The 14,392-nt window shown below is 37.6% G+C and overlaps 1 protein-coding gene across 1 annotated transcript; it reads left to right on the top strand.

The window, feature by feature from the left end:
- The first annotated feature begins 437 nt into the window (after positions 1 to 437).
- Positions 438 to 14,237, top strand: LOC136254322 (beta-1,3-N-acetylglucosaminyltransferase radical fringe-like). Its single transcript, XM_066046999.1, has 12 exons — positions 438 to 699; positions 5,495 to 5,899; positions 5,952 to 6,015; positions 6,073 to 6,115; positions 11,247 to 11,327; positions 11,378 to 11,531; positions 11,590 to 11,631; positions 11,682 to 11,770; positions 13,526 to 13,599; positions 13,650 to 13,744; positions 13,797 to 13,885; positions 13,934 to 14,237. Exons 1-12 carry the CDS (start codon positions 577 to 579, stop codon positions 13,986 to 13,988), a joined length of 1,314 nt encoding a protein of 437 aa, XP_065903071.1. The 5' UTR covers positions 438 to 576; the 3' UTR covers positions 13,989 to 14,237.
- Positions 14,238 to 14,392: the final 155 nt, after the last annotated feature.

The raw sequence follows: 14,392 nt of genomic DNA, 5'->3' as shown, positions 1-14,392 counted from the left end.
TAACTATCTAAGTCGTTATAATTTGTATTCATAATCAGTGAAAACCTGCAAGAAATAGGCAAAGTGCATAGTACGGATCGATATATTCTAATAGAACAGTCAGTAAATCACAAAAAAATACTCTAATTGAGCAGTCGCTTTGTTGCTGAATTCCGCCCGCCCGCACCTAAAACTAATTTTCAAAGGACCAGAAACATAATTACCAATTGGAGTGGCCTTAGGGTAAGGTATATACTATCTATGGTATTATTTGCTCTATAGACTACAGAAAGCCTCTGTACCTGCTATAAAATTTTAATAATAACTGTAGAACTCACTGTAGAACGCTCCATTTTGTTTACTCATTACACGAAAAAATCCGAAGTTAATCCGTATTCGTATGCATACACGTGACTCGGGAACGCCTACTGCGTGGATCATTGATTCCCAGGATCCCTAACCATAGACACCACGTTGTGTACGTTCCCCTTGTGTACGTGGGTGTAACAGGAGTACGATAATCTATGGTGGGAGTTGGTAGAGTAGTCAAAGGAAGTATTAATCAAGCGTTGTAGTGGCAGCCGGGGAGGTCGAAGTATGTTTGACAGATATTTACGGACTATGCAACTATGCATTACCGGGATGGTATGCGTAGTGGTGGTGGTATTACTAACGTATGACTGGTCTCCGGAATCATCGTCATCAGTATTTGTTCATTCTGTAAGTGTATCACACGTACATGGTTGGGCCTAATAGGTGCCCAACCCTTATTATGGCACCTATTAGGCCTCTATTTGGTGATTATTAGTTTCTCATCCACCGCCCGCATCCTTCTTAAGCTACCGCATGGTAAGCCATGAGAGAATAAACGTCTTAATGATTAAGACAAAATATACATTACAAGCATACAGGGGTCTTGACACAGGGGTACCATGTGCTGATGGATCAGTACAGGAGCCTTGGCAAGACTTACATTAACTAAAGGTAAATTAAATTACAATAAACAAAAAAAAGCTATATCTACATATATGTAATACTTAAAGTTTACCTAAGGTGGTCTAAAAGATCCCAGCCTGGGGAGGCTCTAGAATTAAAAATTCTGTAAGAACAGGACACGGCAATGCGAGCTGCCTGCTCAAACAAGGATCTTATGGTTTTCTTTGGCACTTCACAAGCAGTAGCCATTTGAGCAATTGTTTCTGACAAAAAGTGGCCTAAACAACCAATTTCAATATTTACTCTGAGCATGCTCAGAAGAACACGTGATACCAAACTGTTATAATTTTTGTTGATGAACGCTACAATGCGCTATATATCACCAGGAGAACTGTTGTTTTCCTTAGCAAACTGCTGCAGTGCCAGTTGCAATCGTGCTCTATCGACTTCAAAGCAGGCTTTCAGTTGACTGTCGAAAAACAGTTGGCGATCACGAAAAGTGGTGAAGGAAATGTTTGTAGTAAGAAAGAAAGACAATTTGGACAAGGTCTGTACATCAGTGTGTTAATATTATAAAATAATGGCCTAATGGTAGTACCCTCCCACCCGCATCATGATAATTAGAAAGGCTGGATGAGAAACTAATAATCACCGAATAGGGGCCTTACTGGGAAAGTGACATTTTTCAAAAATCAAATTCCCCACCCGTGGGGCATGACGAGTAGTCAAATCCCGTACTTTGGGAAAGTAGGTTATTCTTGCAGGAGGTGCATAGCTTAGGCCACTCCAAATAAATTCTCTGTTTCCCGTCCTGGACTCAAGCATATTTGTATGCGGGCGGGCAGTTCATTTCCATTATTTCATTATAAGATTGGCAGCTTTTCAAGCCATTATTTTCCTGGCACAACCATAAAAAGCTACACAAAAGCATGCTTCAGCTTTTCAAGTTGCAAAAATGGTGCAAACGTGAAGTTTGTGCCAACTCGATAGCACTGCTGGCACGTGAGCTGACACTGTTTCAAGATGGCTTTTACTATGCCTCTCAGTATGCAAGAATAACCAGAAAATAATGGAAGAATACAGAATAATGGAATATTTAGAGCTGTCAGTAAATAGATGCGGGTGGTGGATGGGAAGCAGAGAATTTATTTGGAGTGGCCTTATAAGCGTCAAGCAAGTGTTAAAATTTTTGAACAGTCAAATGCCCCACTAGTGAGGCCATTTTTAAGATCTAATTGAATCAAATCCCCCACTATTCCCCCATGTATGTCTGGGAGGGGGGTAGTGGGGCTTATATGTATTGCCCCACCACCCCCCCTTTCCCTCTCGGGCGTAAGTGGGGCTTTACAGGGGGAATTGACACAAAACTTGCTGTCCCACTATAGGGCATTTGACGATTGTTCATTAAGCACCCAAGTATTTTTGTTGTAACTTTCCGACTATGCTATGTCAAATCCCGAGTAAAATCCCCGTGTTGCAACTGGGGCCAACAGTGGGGATTTGACACAATAGGTTTGCTCTACTATGGGGCATTTGACATTAGGCTGTGTCAAATCCCCACTACAGCCCCATATATGCCCGAGGGGGAGGGGTGGGGCAGTACATTGATAGGTGCATTATTAAGTGATCTGAAAAGTGTAGGCTGCGCCAGACTAAGATTACTAAATAGCTATTTCAAGGGGAAATATTTTTGAGGTTGCAATATTTGCAAACAATTCCAAATACAATTTTAATAGAGAGGTCAAATGGTTTTTTACCAGTAGAATTAACTACAACATCTTGTAGAGCTGCATAGGTTTGCCACAATTGCTTTTGTAATGGCTTAACATAGGTGGTTCTCCAGATATCAGTCTTATTATGCTCCATTGGTAGCCATGGCATAGAACAATAACAAGTAACGTATGTGTGATTACGTCACTAATTGCATATAGCATTACCAGTAAGCTAATTATAGCTGAATAGATCTCAATGACCAAAAACCATTCTGTTCATCAGCTGGAACACTTTACTATGTGGCGAATTATGAAGCATAAACCTTTCTGCTGTGATTGCCTTACCATAAGAGCACCACCTTAACCAGGTCTATGCTATGAATAAATCTAGCTACGTAAGCCATCTACAGAACATGTCTATAATTGTGACCACTGAGGTAGCACTGGGTTTGAATGAAGATAATTTAATACTACGGTACTAAAATAGTACTTAACGTAAGGCAGTAATATTATAAATCACTCTGGTAAAGCCAGATGAGGTAGAATTTCAGTGTTTGAGAAATTACACAGCTTAAGAGAGGCCCAAGCAGATTGGCAGTGATTTCAATCAATCCAACATGTATATGAAACTGTTAGCTTACAACAAAATGACTTTCAAGTATATTTCTCACTTTTGATAGAACAGCTATTTATGTGTAATAATCTTATTATCACAAAGCTATCACTACTGGTAAAGCCTACATTCCATGCAGTATATGGCTGTGACAGAATTCTGTTTACACCGAGTAAAAAAGCAGTGGGAAGTCCTAGTTACAAAACTGTAATGTGTTGTTCTGACAATCTCTATATTAGAATATTATATCGTCAAGATTGAGACACCCTAATAGAGCAGTCAGATAGTTAACAGAACAGTGAGAAGGTAATTTCTCGTAGTTTAGTGTCACCAAAATTCTAACTCAACAACCATAAAATGATCATTTTTTTACCATAATTTTGTGTGCCATTAAAATTTTGATAGCATGAGGGATAGAAAATTGTGTTATGTATAATGCATGATTCAATAGCTCTTTAGCCAAAAAAGTTCCTTTACCCATAAAATCACTATTCTGTATTGTTGAGCCACTATTCAGCCCTAAAGGTACAAATCAAGCTTTTACTGGAAGTTAATACTAGTTCTGAGCAATCATTTCCATAATTCAGTACACCTAGCTAAAGGTACTAATGTGCATGAGGTTGCAGTTTTTATTGAGTCTCTTGAGAGCTGAATTGGATGATCTGGTCTCAGCCAGATGGTCAACAAACTTCAATCCACACCATATTCTGCACACAGGTACTACTACTTGGCTCAGAGGTGATCACTATGGTAAATGTTGTAGTATTTCCTGCTGTTGTGCTGTGCTCCAGATCACAGAACATTGTTTTTACATAACATTACTATCTGAAAAACTCACTGCAGGAACTTTTGTGAGCCAAACTGCAAGTTTACTTCTTGCCTTCATTCATAGAATTGGTTTGTCAGTTTTTCTTGCGAACTTTAAACCTGCCAAAAATGCCTTTTTCAACCAAGTTTTACTGTGTAGAAGAAATTTTGGATATCAAATGTGATGTTTTAAACTCTAACTGTATCCATGGTTAGTTGTATTCATCCGTAGTGTGGCTCTGGAAACTCTCTTAGCAAGGTCAAACCCACCAATAATGCCGATCTTGCTAATTTTAGAAAGTTTTGCAAGTCAAATGTGCTGATCTGATACTCTAAATATTATTGCTGGACCTTTCGATTGCCTTCATCCATACAGGGTTGATTGCATGACAACTTTCTCTTCAACCTGTTGGCAATTCAGAGCATGCCAAACAGGCTGAACCAAAATACTACCTACTGGTTATTTTGTTACATACAACTGTGGTGGTGTAAATAAATGTATTGGCAACAAGTGATAATGTCACTATCCTTACGATATCTGCAAAGATTTTGTTCAGGATTTCCTAAATAGTAAAATTTCTAATCGTTTCAGGGCTAGTGTGGTCAGTTGACTAAGTAATGTGGTATGAACTACATAGCTATAGGCTATAGTGTCAACGTAAAACATTAAACTCACAAAGCCGAAATTCTCCATTATATCTCTAGGATTTGTCCATTCATCATAACCGAACGTAACCAGAGCGTACTAGCTGCTGACCCATAATTGAGGGAAATTTTAGGCATATAAAATATCCAGTAGTTGCACTCGTATTGGCTTGGGTGATTCATCACTCTGTGCATGTCTTCATGTGTACACAAAAATCTGCTACTAAAGTACCTGTGATCGTAAAAACTTGTATGAGATGCAAGCTATAAGCTACACTACATGCTAAAAGTGGGAGAGTATCTGCACTTCACAAGTGCTTTTATTAGTGATGTTATGGTTAAATATGTAGTATCATTGTAGTCGAATCGTCTGGTTTTTGTTGGAAATGATGCTGCCAGCTACAGTGGGACCTCCCTTACATGAGCTACTGTGCCAGTAATACTATTCAGATAAGTGAATTTGTCCATATAAATAAAGCTCATTTGTGTTATACGGAGCACTGTTCATTTACTGCAATAGAGCACTTGACAAAATACTCTAATAGAACAGTCACTTCCTATCATTCTAAAAGTTGATAATTGAATTCAACTGTACCAGCTGTAGTGTCTGTGTCTCCAGCAGAGATACAATCTGTAAGAGTTACTGATGAGAATTGGCTCCCCTTGAGTCTACCTTATATCAGATAATTGTATTATAATATTTGAGTTCTAACTGTTAGTTATGACTACCTCTTTTCAACAGTCTAATATCCCCCTCCCTATATAATTGTACTTTTGCTGATTTATAATTCATTGTGTTTAGGACATACTTGTAGTTGAGCACACCACAATCAACAATTTTGGAAGTTTTTCTGATGATAAACTTGATCACAATCAAGAAGAACCTGATCACACTAACCTCACACCACAAGAAGTGAAGCCCACTTCTACCAATCAAAATGATAATAAAAAGGAAGCACCCAATTTACCTGATCATACAAGTCCTACTTCACAAACTGATGGTAAAGTAGCAGAGTCCACTTCTACTAATGAAAAAGAAACTTCTCCAGAAGTTACTTCCATTAAAATTAGTGGCAAACCATTGGAAAAAGTTAATGCAAACTACACTCATAATATATACTTTTCTGTGAAATCATCTGGGAAAAATTACAAAGATAGGCTGTTCCCTTCGATGTTGACTTGGTTTCAACTTTTAGATAAAGACGAGGTACGTACAGTACATGTTTACATTGATAATACATTCTGCCACTGTTATTCAGTTAACAATAACCAGTGATAATGCTTCTGCAGGAAAACCATATCTTGATAGAATTAAGAAAGCAGGTACATGGAAATATTTTCTCTATGTTTGTTATGCTATGTGTACTTATTTATGTACAGGGTTTAATGTAGTTATTTCATCTTGTCCAGATGATCACTCATAGTAAGAATGTTTTATAAGGCCATTTTGTGTAGTGTTGGATAAAAGCATGAAATTTGGTAGTACTGTACTGTTGTAGCGTACGCCACCAATTATCGCTATCAACTTTTTAAAACACCATAACACTTGAGCCATGTAAACTTTCAAGATTCTGTTTTCACCCATCCCAACCTTCATTATCAGTAGCTAGGGCTAAAACGAATATACCGAATATTCGAATTCGTATTCGATTCGACTTCGTTCGAAGGAATTATTGAATTCGAAACATCGAAATTACAGTAAAGATGGCAGACACTAGTAATGAGGAATCTTTGTCAGTCTCTACAACTTCAACATCAGACACTGGACTAGAGATGTACCGATAATCGGATTGGTGATCGCGAGGGTGATCAGATCGGTTGCCGATATGTCTTCCATATTCAGTAATAATGGGCACAAACGCTCTATGAATCGATTAGTTTTTTTGCTCACTACAAACGAACAGAAAGCCTCTCTACACTATTCTATAAAACGCTAAGTTACGAGAAGCCATATGACGACGTGTGTGAGTACTGCTCTTAGTGTTAAAATATTCTTACCCAGAACAGTAGCTGTTAGCTGCACTTTAAGAATAAAAAACTGCACTACAGGAAAACTAAAGTGATCACCTGTGTATAACAGCCATCTTGGTAACTACTCAAAACACGGAGTAATCCGGACAAAGGAGCATGTATTAAAATATTTGCGGTGCCTAATTGTCTGGGTTGTGTAATAGAGGCCACACCACCATAGGTAGTTGTGCAATATAGTAAAGTTACATCACTTCTCTTTTCTCAATGCTACAAATCATTAGAATATACATCATGCAGTAGCTACACCTGTAGTTCTATTTGATTTACGAATATACAATAATTTAATCGGTATATAATCAGTATCAGCTCTTTTAGGTACAAATTAATCAGATATCAATACAACTGAAAAGTCCTTATCGGTACACCTCTAGTAGCTACATCATTACTTCATTTCAAAAGCTGCCTACTGTATCAAATTTTAATGATGTTTTACAATTGAATACAAATAATAAGAAATAACACATGTACACTGTATAAGAGCATTACACTATATACAGAATATTCTATTATTCTTTCTTGACTAAAAATATTCGTTCTCTTTCATTTAGAATATTCGTTTTAGCCCTAATTATCAGTCTACCCTTCCCAAAAGATTTGAAAGAATCCTAGTAGCCATGATGAAGATATGGCAGTTAAAGTAGGCATCTTCAATTGCCATTTATCGCCACTCGGTACAATATATTGCCACCACGTATATTTGCGTAGACTAATTATCACCACTCACCCACACTTTGCCACGTAACAGATGATGTGTTTGTTTGGCTTCCACAATTAACATATTGACTTTCACACCTATCACCCACTCAACCATAGAAGCCATAAAGTTGATTATAAAAATTCCCCTATAGACAATTTAAACTCATTACTGATTGTACAACATTACTGAAAAATAATAAAATACTACAATTAGTGTTTCATGCACACTACATAATCAACACAGTTGGAGCAACATCTAACTACACCATTCATATCAGTAACAGCATTCTCCACACACTCCTCATGAATCCATTGTCCACAGCCACGTTTTTTACCCATTCTGCTCCATTCCCCATGTCAATGTCTTCCTGGTAAGTCCCTAAACACTCACAACACTCATAATCAAGCTCTAAAGCATCCTTAGTAGTATCATCCATATCAGTCAGTGGCAGGGAAACAGTTGTAAGGGTTACTGCATGGGGTTGTACCTATATCCTGATAGGTAGAAGGCTTCTCTTGATCTTTGGAAGGCTTACATTTGGTCTCTTCTGCCCTTTACTACCAGCTTTACTAGCCTTTTCTTCTGCTGTCTTCTTGGCCAGCTCTTCCTTTTCCTTTCTCTTGTCCATTCATTCATTCATTCTTTTCTCTTTTTCTTCTTTCTCTTTCTGTTTCTTTTCCCTTCAAAAGCACAAGGCCATCTGCACTAGTTAATACTCGTGAACCAGTGACTCTATACTAGTTGATGAGCTTTTATCCTTTCTAGTGGCCACTGGTACACACTAAACAAGGTTATTTTGAAATTACACTGACACACTGAGTACCTGCACTGGGTATTGAAGCTGAGGTAGAAGGGGCACTTGAATTACTAGAGACTTTAGTCGGAGGCGTCGACGTTACATTGACAAACTGCTGAGTACCTGATCTGGGTGTTGGAGCTGAGGTGGATGAAGTACTTGAACTACTTGAGACTGCACCAAGGGTAGAAAAATTTAGCCTAGCTGGAATTGAAGCATTGTCACTGCGACTAGTAGTAATTCCAGCACAGTCAGATGGCAGATGAACAGGCACGTCAGCATCATTTGTAGACGAAATAAATCCAGATCAGGACTGGGGTCTGAAAGACATAATGCATCAGGTGTAATATCATCTGGAAAGTACTCTGCCAAGGGAAAAGAATTACTGCTATCTTCCTCAGGATGGTTAGCCTCAAGCCAAGCTATATACCTCGGATCGCGCAAATTGTAGCCTTCAGCAAATTGTGTAACAAATTTAAGTTCTTCAGCTGTGAATGCTGGTGGAATCTGTGACATCATCAAACTGTGAAACTTCACCTGTGTTATCTTCTTGTGATATTTCTGCAGTGCTATCAATGATGGGAACTTCAGCAAAAGGATCGTGATCAAGAACTGCTCTTGGATTAAAAGGTTATACTCCACAATGTTTGAAGTCACTGATGATATTTGCTGAAACAATTGTGTTCAGCCAGGCTTTTGAAAATAGCTCACTGTATTGATACTTGGTGATAATCCTGCCAGGGTGTGACTGAATGTAGTCATGACAAACACTTTGTCAGTTGGATTTGAGTGGCCCATACACTGCAGTGTGGAGTGTTTGCATCTCATGGGTTGTATGTGGAACAAGAGTAAACATAATAATTCCAGTTTCCTTTGCAAAGGTAACAACCTCTAAATTATAATGGAAGCCATGACCATCTAACAGCAATAACAAAGGTTGAACAGTATTAGTATGGGGAACAAGGTGCTTATTAATAATGAACCACTGTTTGAATAGCTGCATGTCCATCCAGTCACTGTCACTTAAGCCATATGTGGTTCCCAGTACCTCCTTTTCAGTCCACTCCATATTGAGATTCTTAGCATCGAAGATGACAAAAGGTGGCAGAGCTTGCCCTACTGCATTAATGCATCCAACAACAGTGGCCTGAGATTTGTTGCCTGATGTGGCATATCGCACTTTCTTTTGTCCCTTCTTTGCTATAATACGAGGGGCTCTGTGGTCAAGGGTTTCATCTACATTGTAATTGTGCTCTGGTTTATCAAGCAACTGGTGTTTATCAAGAATGTCCTTCAGCTCCCTGAAGTAGTTACTCAAAGCTTCATTATTCTGCATGGCATCCATTCTAACGAAAGTTGTGCGATCGCCCTTGCGAAAAGTAAGTTGTGGTTGTCTTTCAAGAAAATGTCTAAACCACCCATCTGATATCCTTTCCTTCCGTAATGCCCCCTTTTCTTGAGCTTGACCTCTCCTACAGCCTTTATCTGCTTCCTTGTTTTCCCATATCCCACACTGGATGTTACTTCAAGAAAACCTGCTAAATCTCTTTCTTATACCTCGTTTAAAATATGGTCTGGGGCCAGGCTTGACTCCATTCTGCACTCTTCCTGATAGACGATCTTGAAGGGTCCTTTGAACACCATACTGCACAGAAGCACGCTTAACATTCATGTTTCCTTGCTTTATCTCCTCCATAGCAGCAATCATTGATGTGTTGTCCCACTTCAGCCTTTTCTAAGGCGATTGCAAGCAAGGAGGAGCCAATGTAGCACGACGTTTCTGTCCATTGGCCCTCTTTCGTGACCATCCTCGTGCAGTAGAGCCCATGTAACTTACTGATTTGTAAGTTAACATTAACAGAATTACTTACGTAGTTAGTAACTATGCTTAAACAAAGTGAAAATAAGTTTATGAAGTGATTCAAACAGATAACCTTCGAAATGATTTCTTTAACTACTGCACAACCTGTTCGTTTTCGTAAAATTATGTAATTTTTGCATAGCGATAATAGATAGCAAAAGTGACAATAATAAGTAGATGGCAATAATTGACAGCCTACGCTATAGTTTATGTGTATAAAATGTCTTTCCAGATATGGAGCCACTGACCCTCCCAGCTAATTGTATGTGCAAAAATTGTAGCTATTTTGCTGATATATCATTTAAAATGCCAAAATGTACTATTGTATACAGCAACTGCCACATAAATGATAAAACAAAACTCTTAAGCCTTCATTGCTGTAATGGCATGCACAAATTATAACATGGTTCTAAATCAAGAGGTTTATCTTTTTGTTTTGTATACTATTCAGTTCATGTGTATCATATAGTGTCTACATACAAACTACCACTTTATAAGTAATGAAACAATGGGTGCATGATTGGATATAGGTGTTTCTGCTCTAAACGTGAGAGCTATATAGAGCAAAATGGACATGGCTTCATTGTTAAAAATGTTTACAGTAATACTGCAGTTCGATTTTGAATGTTAAGGCAGTTTTCCACTTTTAGGCATAAGAAGGGGTAGATCCAAGGGAGTGCTTGCTCAGGTAGTAGAAGTAAATGCAAAGGGAAGGGTAGGGTTTGCCTACCTGCAGACACTAGCTGTATAGAGATTCTGTCTTGAGATAATGGCAATTATTTGTGTATTAAATGCTAAGAGCATTATAGGCAGTGTAAAGGGTGCAAGAGCCCACTATTTTATCATATAAGATTATAGAGCAGTCAAGCTCAAACATTTATATTCACTCATCCTTTTAAAAAGTGTGTAACCTAGTACTTTACAACAACAAAGTGAAACTCAGAACCTGTATAATTTCTCACCTCAAAACAGCAAGAATACTGGTGCATTCAATTTCATTAGCAATAGTGCCCCTCCCCTCCCCCTTCCTATTCTTTAGCCCTTTCCTCTTACTGCCTCTGACTGAAAAACAGTTCCCATCTTTATGAAACAATCATTACATGCCAAGCTTTGTGCTGGTACACAAATCTCACTACTAAGCAAATCTTCACTCATTTATTGTTATATAGTAAAGCTTTGTGCTGTAAAACTGGTATGGAGTTCAGTTCATACTACAAAGCCTTAGAGAAACACAATGGTAACAAGGACAGGTGTGGTTGTTAGATGTCATGAACAGTGTGGTATTGTCATCACTCCATAGATACCAATGGTATTGTCATGTTGATGATGATATATATGTGAATGTTCCACAACTCAGTCATGTTCTACAACAGTATGATCCTAGTAAACCATATTACATTGGGCAATACCCATGGAAAATACGTCGTCAGTATGACAAACACCCATACCTACCAGTAAGTGAAAGAGTTTAAATCCTGCAGGGACTATTATAATTCCCTGTCTACATTCTAGGTTAAAGAAGATGCAAAGAACCGTATCCACAAACGGAACTTGGTATGCCAGTAAAGAATGTCTTTTTATGCAATCATTATTTTTGTTTTTAGACAGTTATGGCTGATATCTTTCAATATGCAACTGGTGCAACCTACTGTGCAAGTCGTGCACTGATTATGAAAGGAAAACATTTATTGAAGTTAGGAGCTAATCTAATACTCCTCATTAACAATAGACCACCTTAATTACCATACTCCATGCATACGTAAGCTTCTATATGACTTCCTACTATTTGAACATAGGTACATGTGTATTCTAAGTTTCTGCTTGCAGAACCCAAGCTATGAAATAAAGCTCAGTATACTGATTTTTTTTTGCTACCACAAACTACTAAGTTTTATTATTGCCAGCGGTTTGTACATGCTTAGCTTGTTTAGTGTTTAGTTAGTTTCTTTTTGAGACACCGTTTTTAGGGGTTCTGGGTAAATACGTACTTCACTACTATGGATACTCATGAATTTATTCTATACAAACTGGCATAGGCTACTTTGTCTTGTGAAATGACACGCTTAGTAGTTAGAGTAGTTCAAGCTATAACTATGAAGTGACAAAACAAGTATTAAATGTGAATAAACCATACTAGTGTAATAAAATAAACAGAAGAATGGAGATCACTGAAAAAAAGCAAAAAAAAAAACAAAAAACAGAAGAAGCAAGAGTGTTAAAAAGTCAGCATGTTAAACCATTGTAGACCTAAAGCCTACTACTTTGAATTGCCACACATGGATCTCTCTTCAAACTCAAAGATATGGTAGATGCCCTGTCTTGATAAGTAGAAAACCCTAAAAGAGTTTGCTGAGATTACTGCTATGTACACAATATTCTCATATTGGTAATTGCTTGCTAGGATGTATACCTGGTAGTGTAGCTACCTTTACCACGTCAAAAATACAACATATATTTATAATAATTGCAGTGCTTAACCATTTCTTGACATACAGAACTTTCGTCCAATGCTGGAGTCTGAATAGAGATCTGCATGTGTGTGTGGCAATTGAAAGTTAAATGAGTTTGACATGCTCCATCATAGCTTCATGTTGACCTGCTTGACTCTTCAGTGATCTCTATTCTTGTACTAAAATTATTCTTACTCTAGTTTGTGCACTTTTTATAAATCACAATTATACATGAGAAATTGTACATAACATAGTGATGATTACATAACAAATATGTCTGTGTGTCTATGTTGCTGATGTTGCACAGCTAGTGCTAAATGTGTCCATTATTATTCAAGCCAAAACATTGCAATTTAGATTTGGATTTTATTACTGTGTAAGACAGCTGTATGGCTGACACAACACAGGAGGTGCAACTGCACAACCAGAAATAATAGACACAATACATTGTAAAACTATATGACTGTTAGATTATCTAAATGTTCTGTCTAGCCGCTAGTCATACATAATCCAAAAACTTAGGTGATGTGAGAATTCATCTAGGGTTGAGCATTCAGTTATTTCATTCTGTAAATCATTCCAGTCAGTAATGGTTAGAAGCTTTGTTGAATGATGTTAAAGGTCACTGATGGTGTGATAAATGTGTTGGTATGTGTTGTCTTTTGCAATCGAACAGCTTTGATCTATATCTAACTTTAGGTGGTTGAGGTTTGTGATGTGTGTATTATGGTTCTAGTAGCACACATACATATAAGTAAGCAAGTCAAGCTGGAAGTGGTAGGCAACCACATTTTTTGTGAACTTAATTATACTCTAGTTAAAATGATATTATTGGTTTTCAACAAAACATGTTTACTTGTTAGATTGGGTAAATATTTAACTCATCTATATAAATAAGTGATTGTAGGGAGTTTAATTTTGAAACCACTTTGCTGCTGCTGCTGTGTTTACAAGTGGCTTTTGTGTAACCCACGTGTTACATGTGCATGTACTTCCAGTGGTAAAGATAATTTCATCGCAAGCTGTCAACTCGCCGGCAACTTTGATGACATAACAGTTGGATTTATCTTCGGTAACTACATTCCTATAGTGTTTGTGTGTTATAAGGTATAAATACTATAGGGGCAGTACTGGGATGTAATCTAACAGAAGTTGATGGTATTTATAATCAGTTTTACAAATTGGATGATTTCTCAAAAGAACAGATATCAAAATTTGTTAGTTTGTGTTTGCTTAAATTATTGATTTCATAAACATTTCTCCATACAGCTTACTGTTAGTTACTTGGTGAATGCAAAGACTCATCAAGCTACCCATACAGTACCTCTACAGTCAAATATTCCAGGAGATATAACAAGGTGAGAGATGTTTCATTTGTGTCATTCAGATTTATCCAGTTTGTACAGGTTTATGGCTTATCATTGTCTACTGTATCCAAGTGTATCATGGTGTCCGAGATGAACAATGTTTTTAGTATACTTTTTGTATATTGGTAAATACATAGGCAGAATTTCACTTGTACAATAATAAGCTAAGCTTTAGATGATCTTTCTTCCAGCCTCAGTGTAGAGTGTGTGCATGCATGTGTCTTATTTACCCAATGTTTGTATCCTTATTCTCTGTGGTACACATCTATATGCACAACACACAACATGTACCACTAATGCATATCGCACTACTCTTTGTTTACCTGACAATTACCAACCACCATTTGTAGTGAACCACAACTGTATAGCAGTAGCAGTTTCTACAGCAAGATAAGTAGATCTGTACATATATATAATCTACTTTGTGGTTGACTCAGTGCTCTATTAGAGCATCTCAATCTGAATGTGACCTCACAAAAAAAAACCCTAGAACTGCCC

The sequence above is a fragment of the Dysidea avara genome, chromosome 4 (assembly GCF_963678975.1).
Source record: "Dysidea avara chromosome 4, odDysAvar1.4, whole genome shotgun sequence".
NCBI lineage: Eukaryota > Metazoa > Porifera > Demospongiae > Dictyoceratida > Dysideidae > Dysidea > Dysidea avara.
Note: the sequence above shows the minus strand (reverse complement) of the source record. Positions and strands in the feature narration are given on the sequence as shown.

Coding starts and splice junctions, on each gene's coding strand:
- LOC136254322 (XM_066046999.1), top strand. CDS start 577: ATGTTTGACAGATATTTACGGACTATGCAACTATGCATTACCGGGATG. Junction 11,771..13,525: donor AAAGGAAAACATTTATTGAA/GTTAGGAGCTAA, acceptor ATGTACTTCCAG/TGGTAAAGATAATTTCATCG. Junction 13,886..13,933: donor ATTCCAGGAGATATAACAAG/GTGAGAGATGTT, acceptor CAGTTTGTACAG/GTTTATGGCTTATCATTGTC.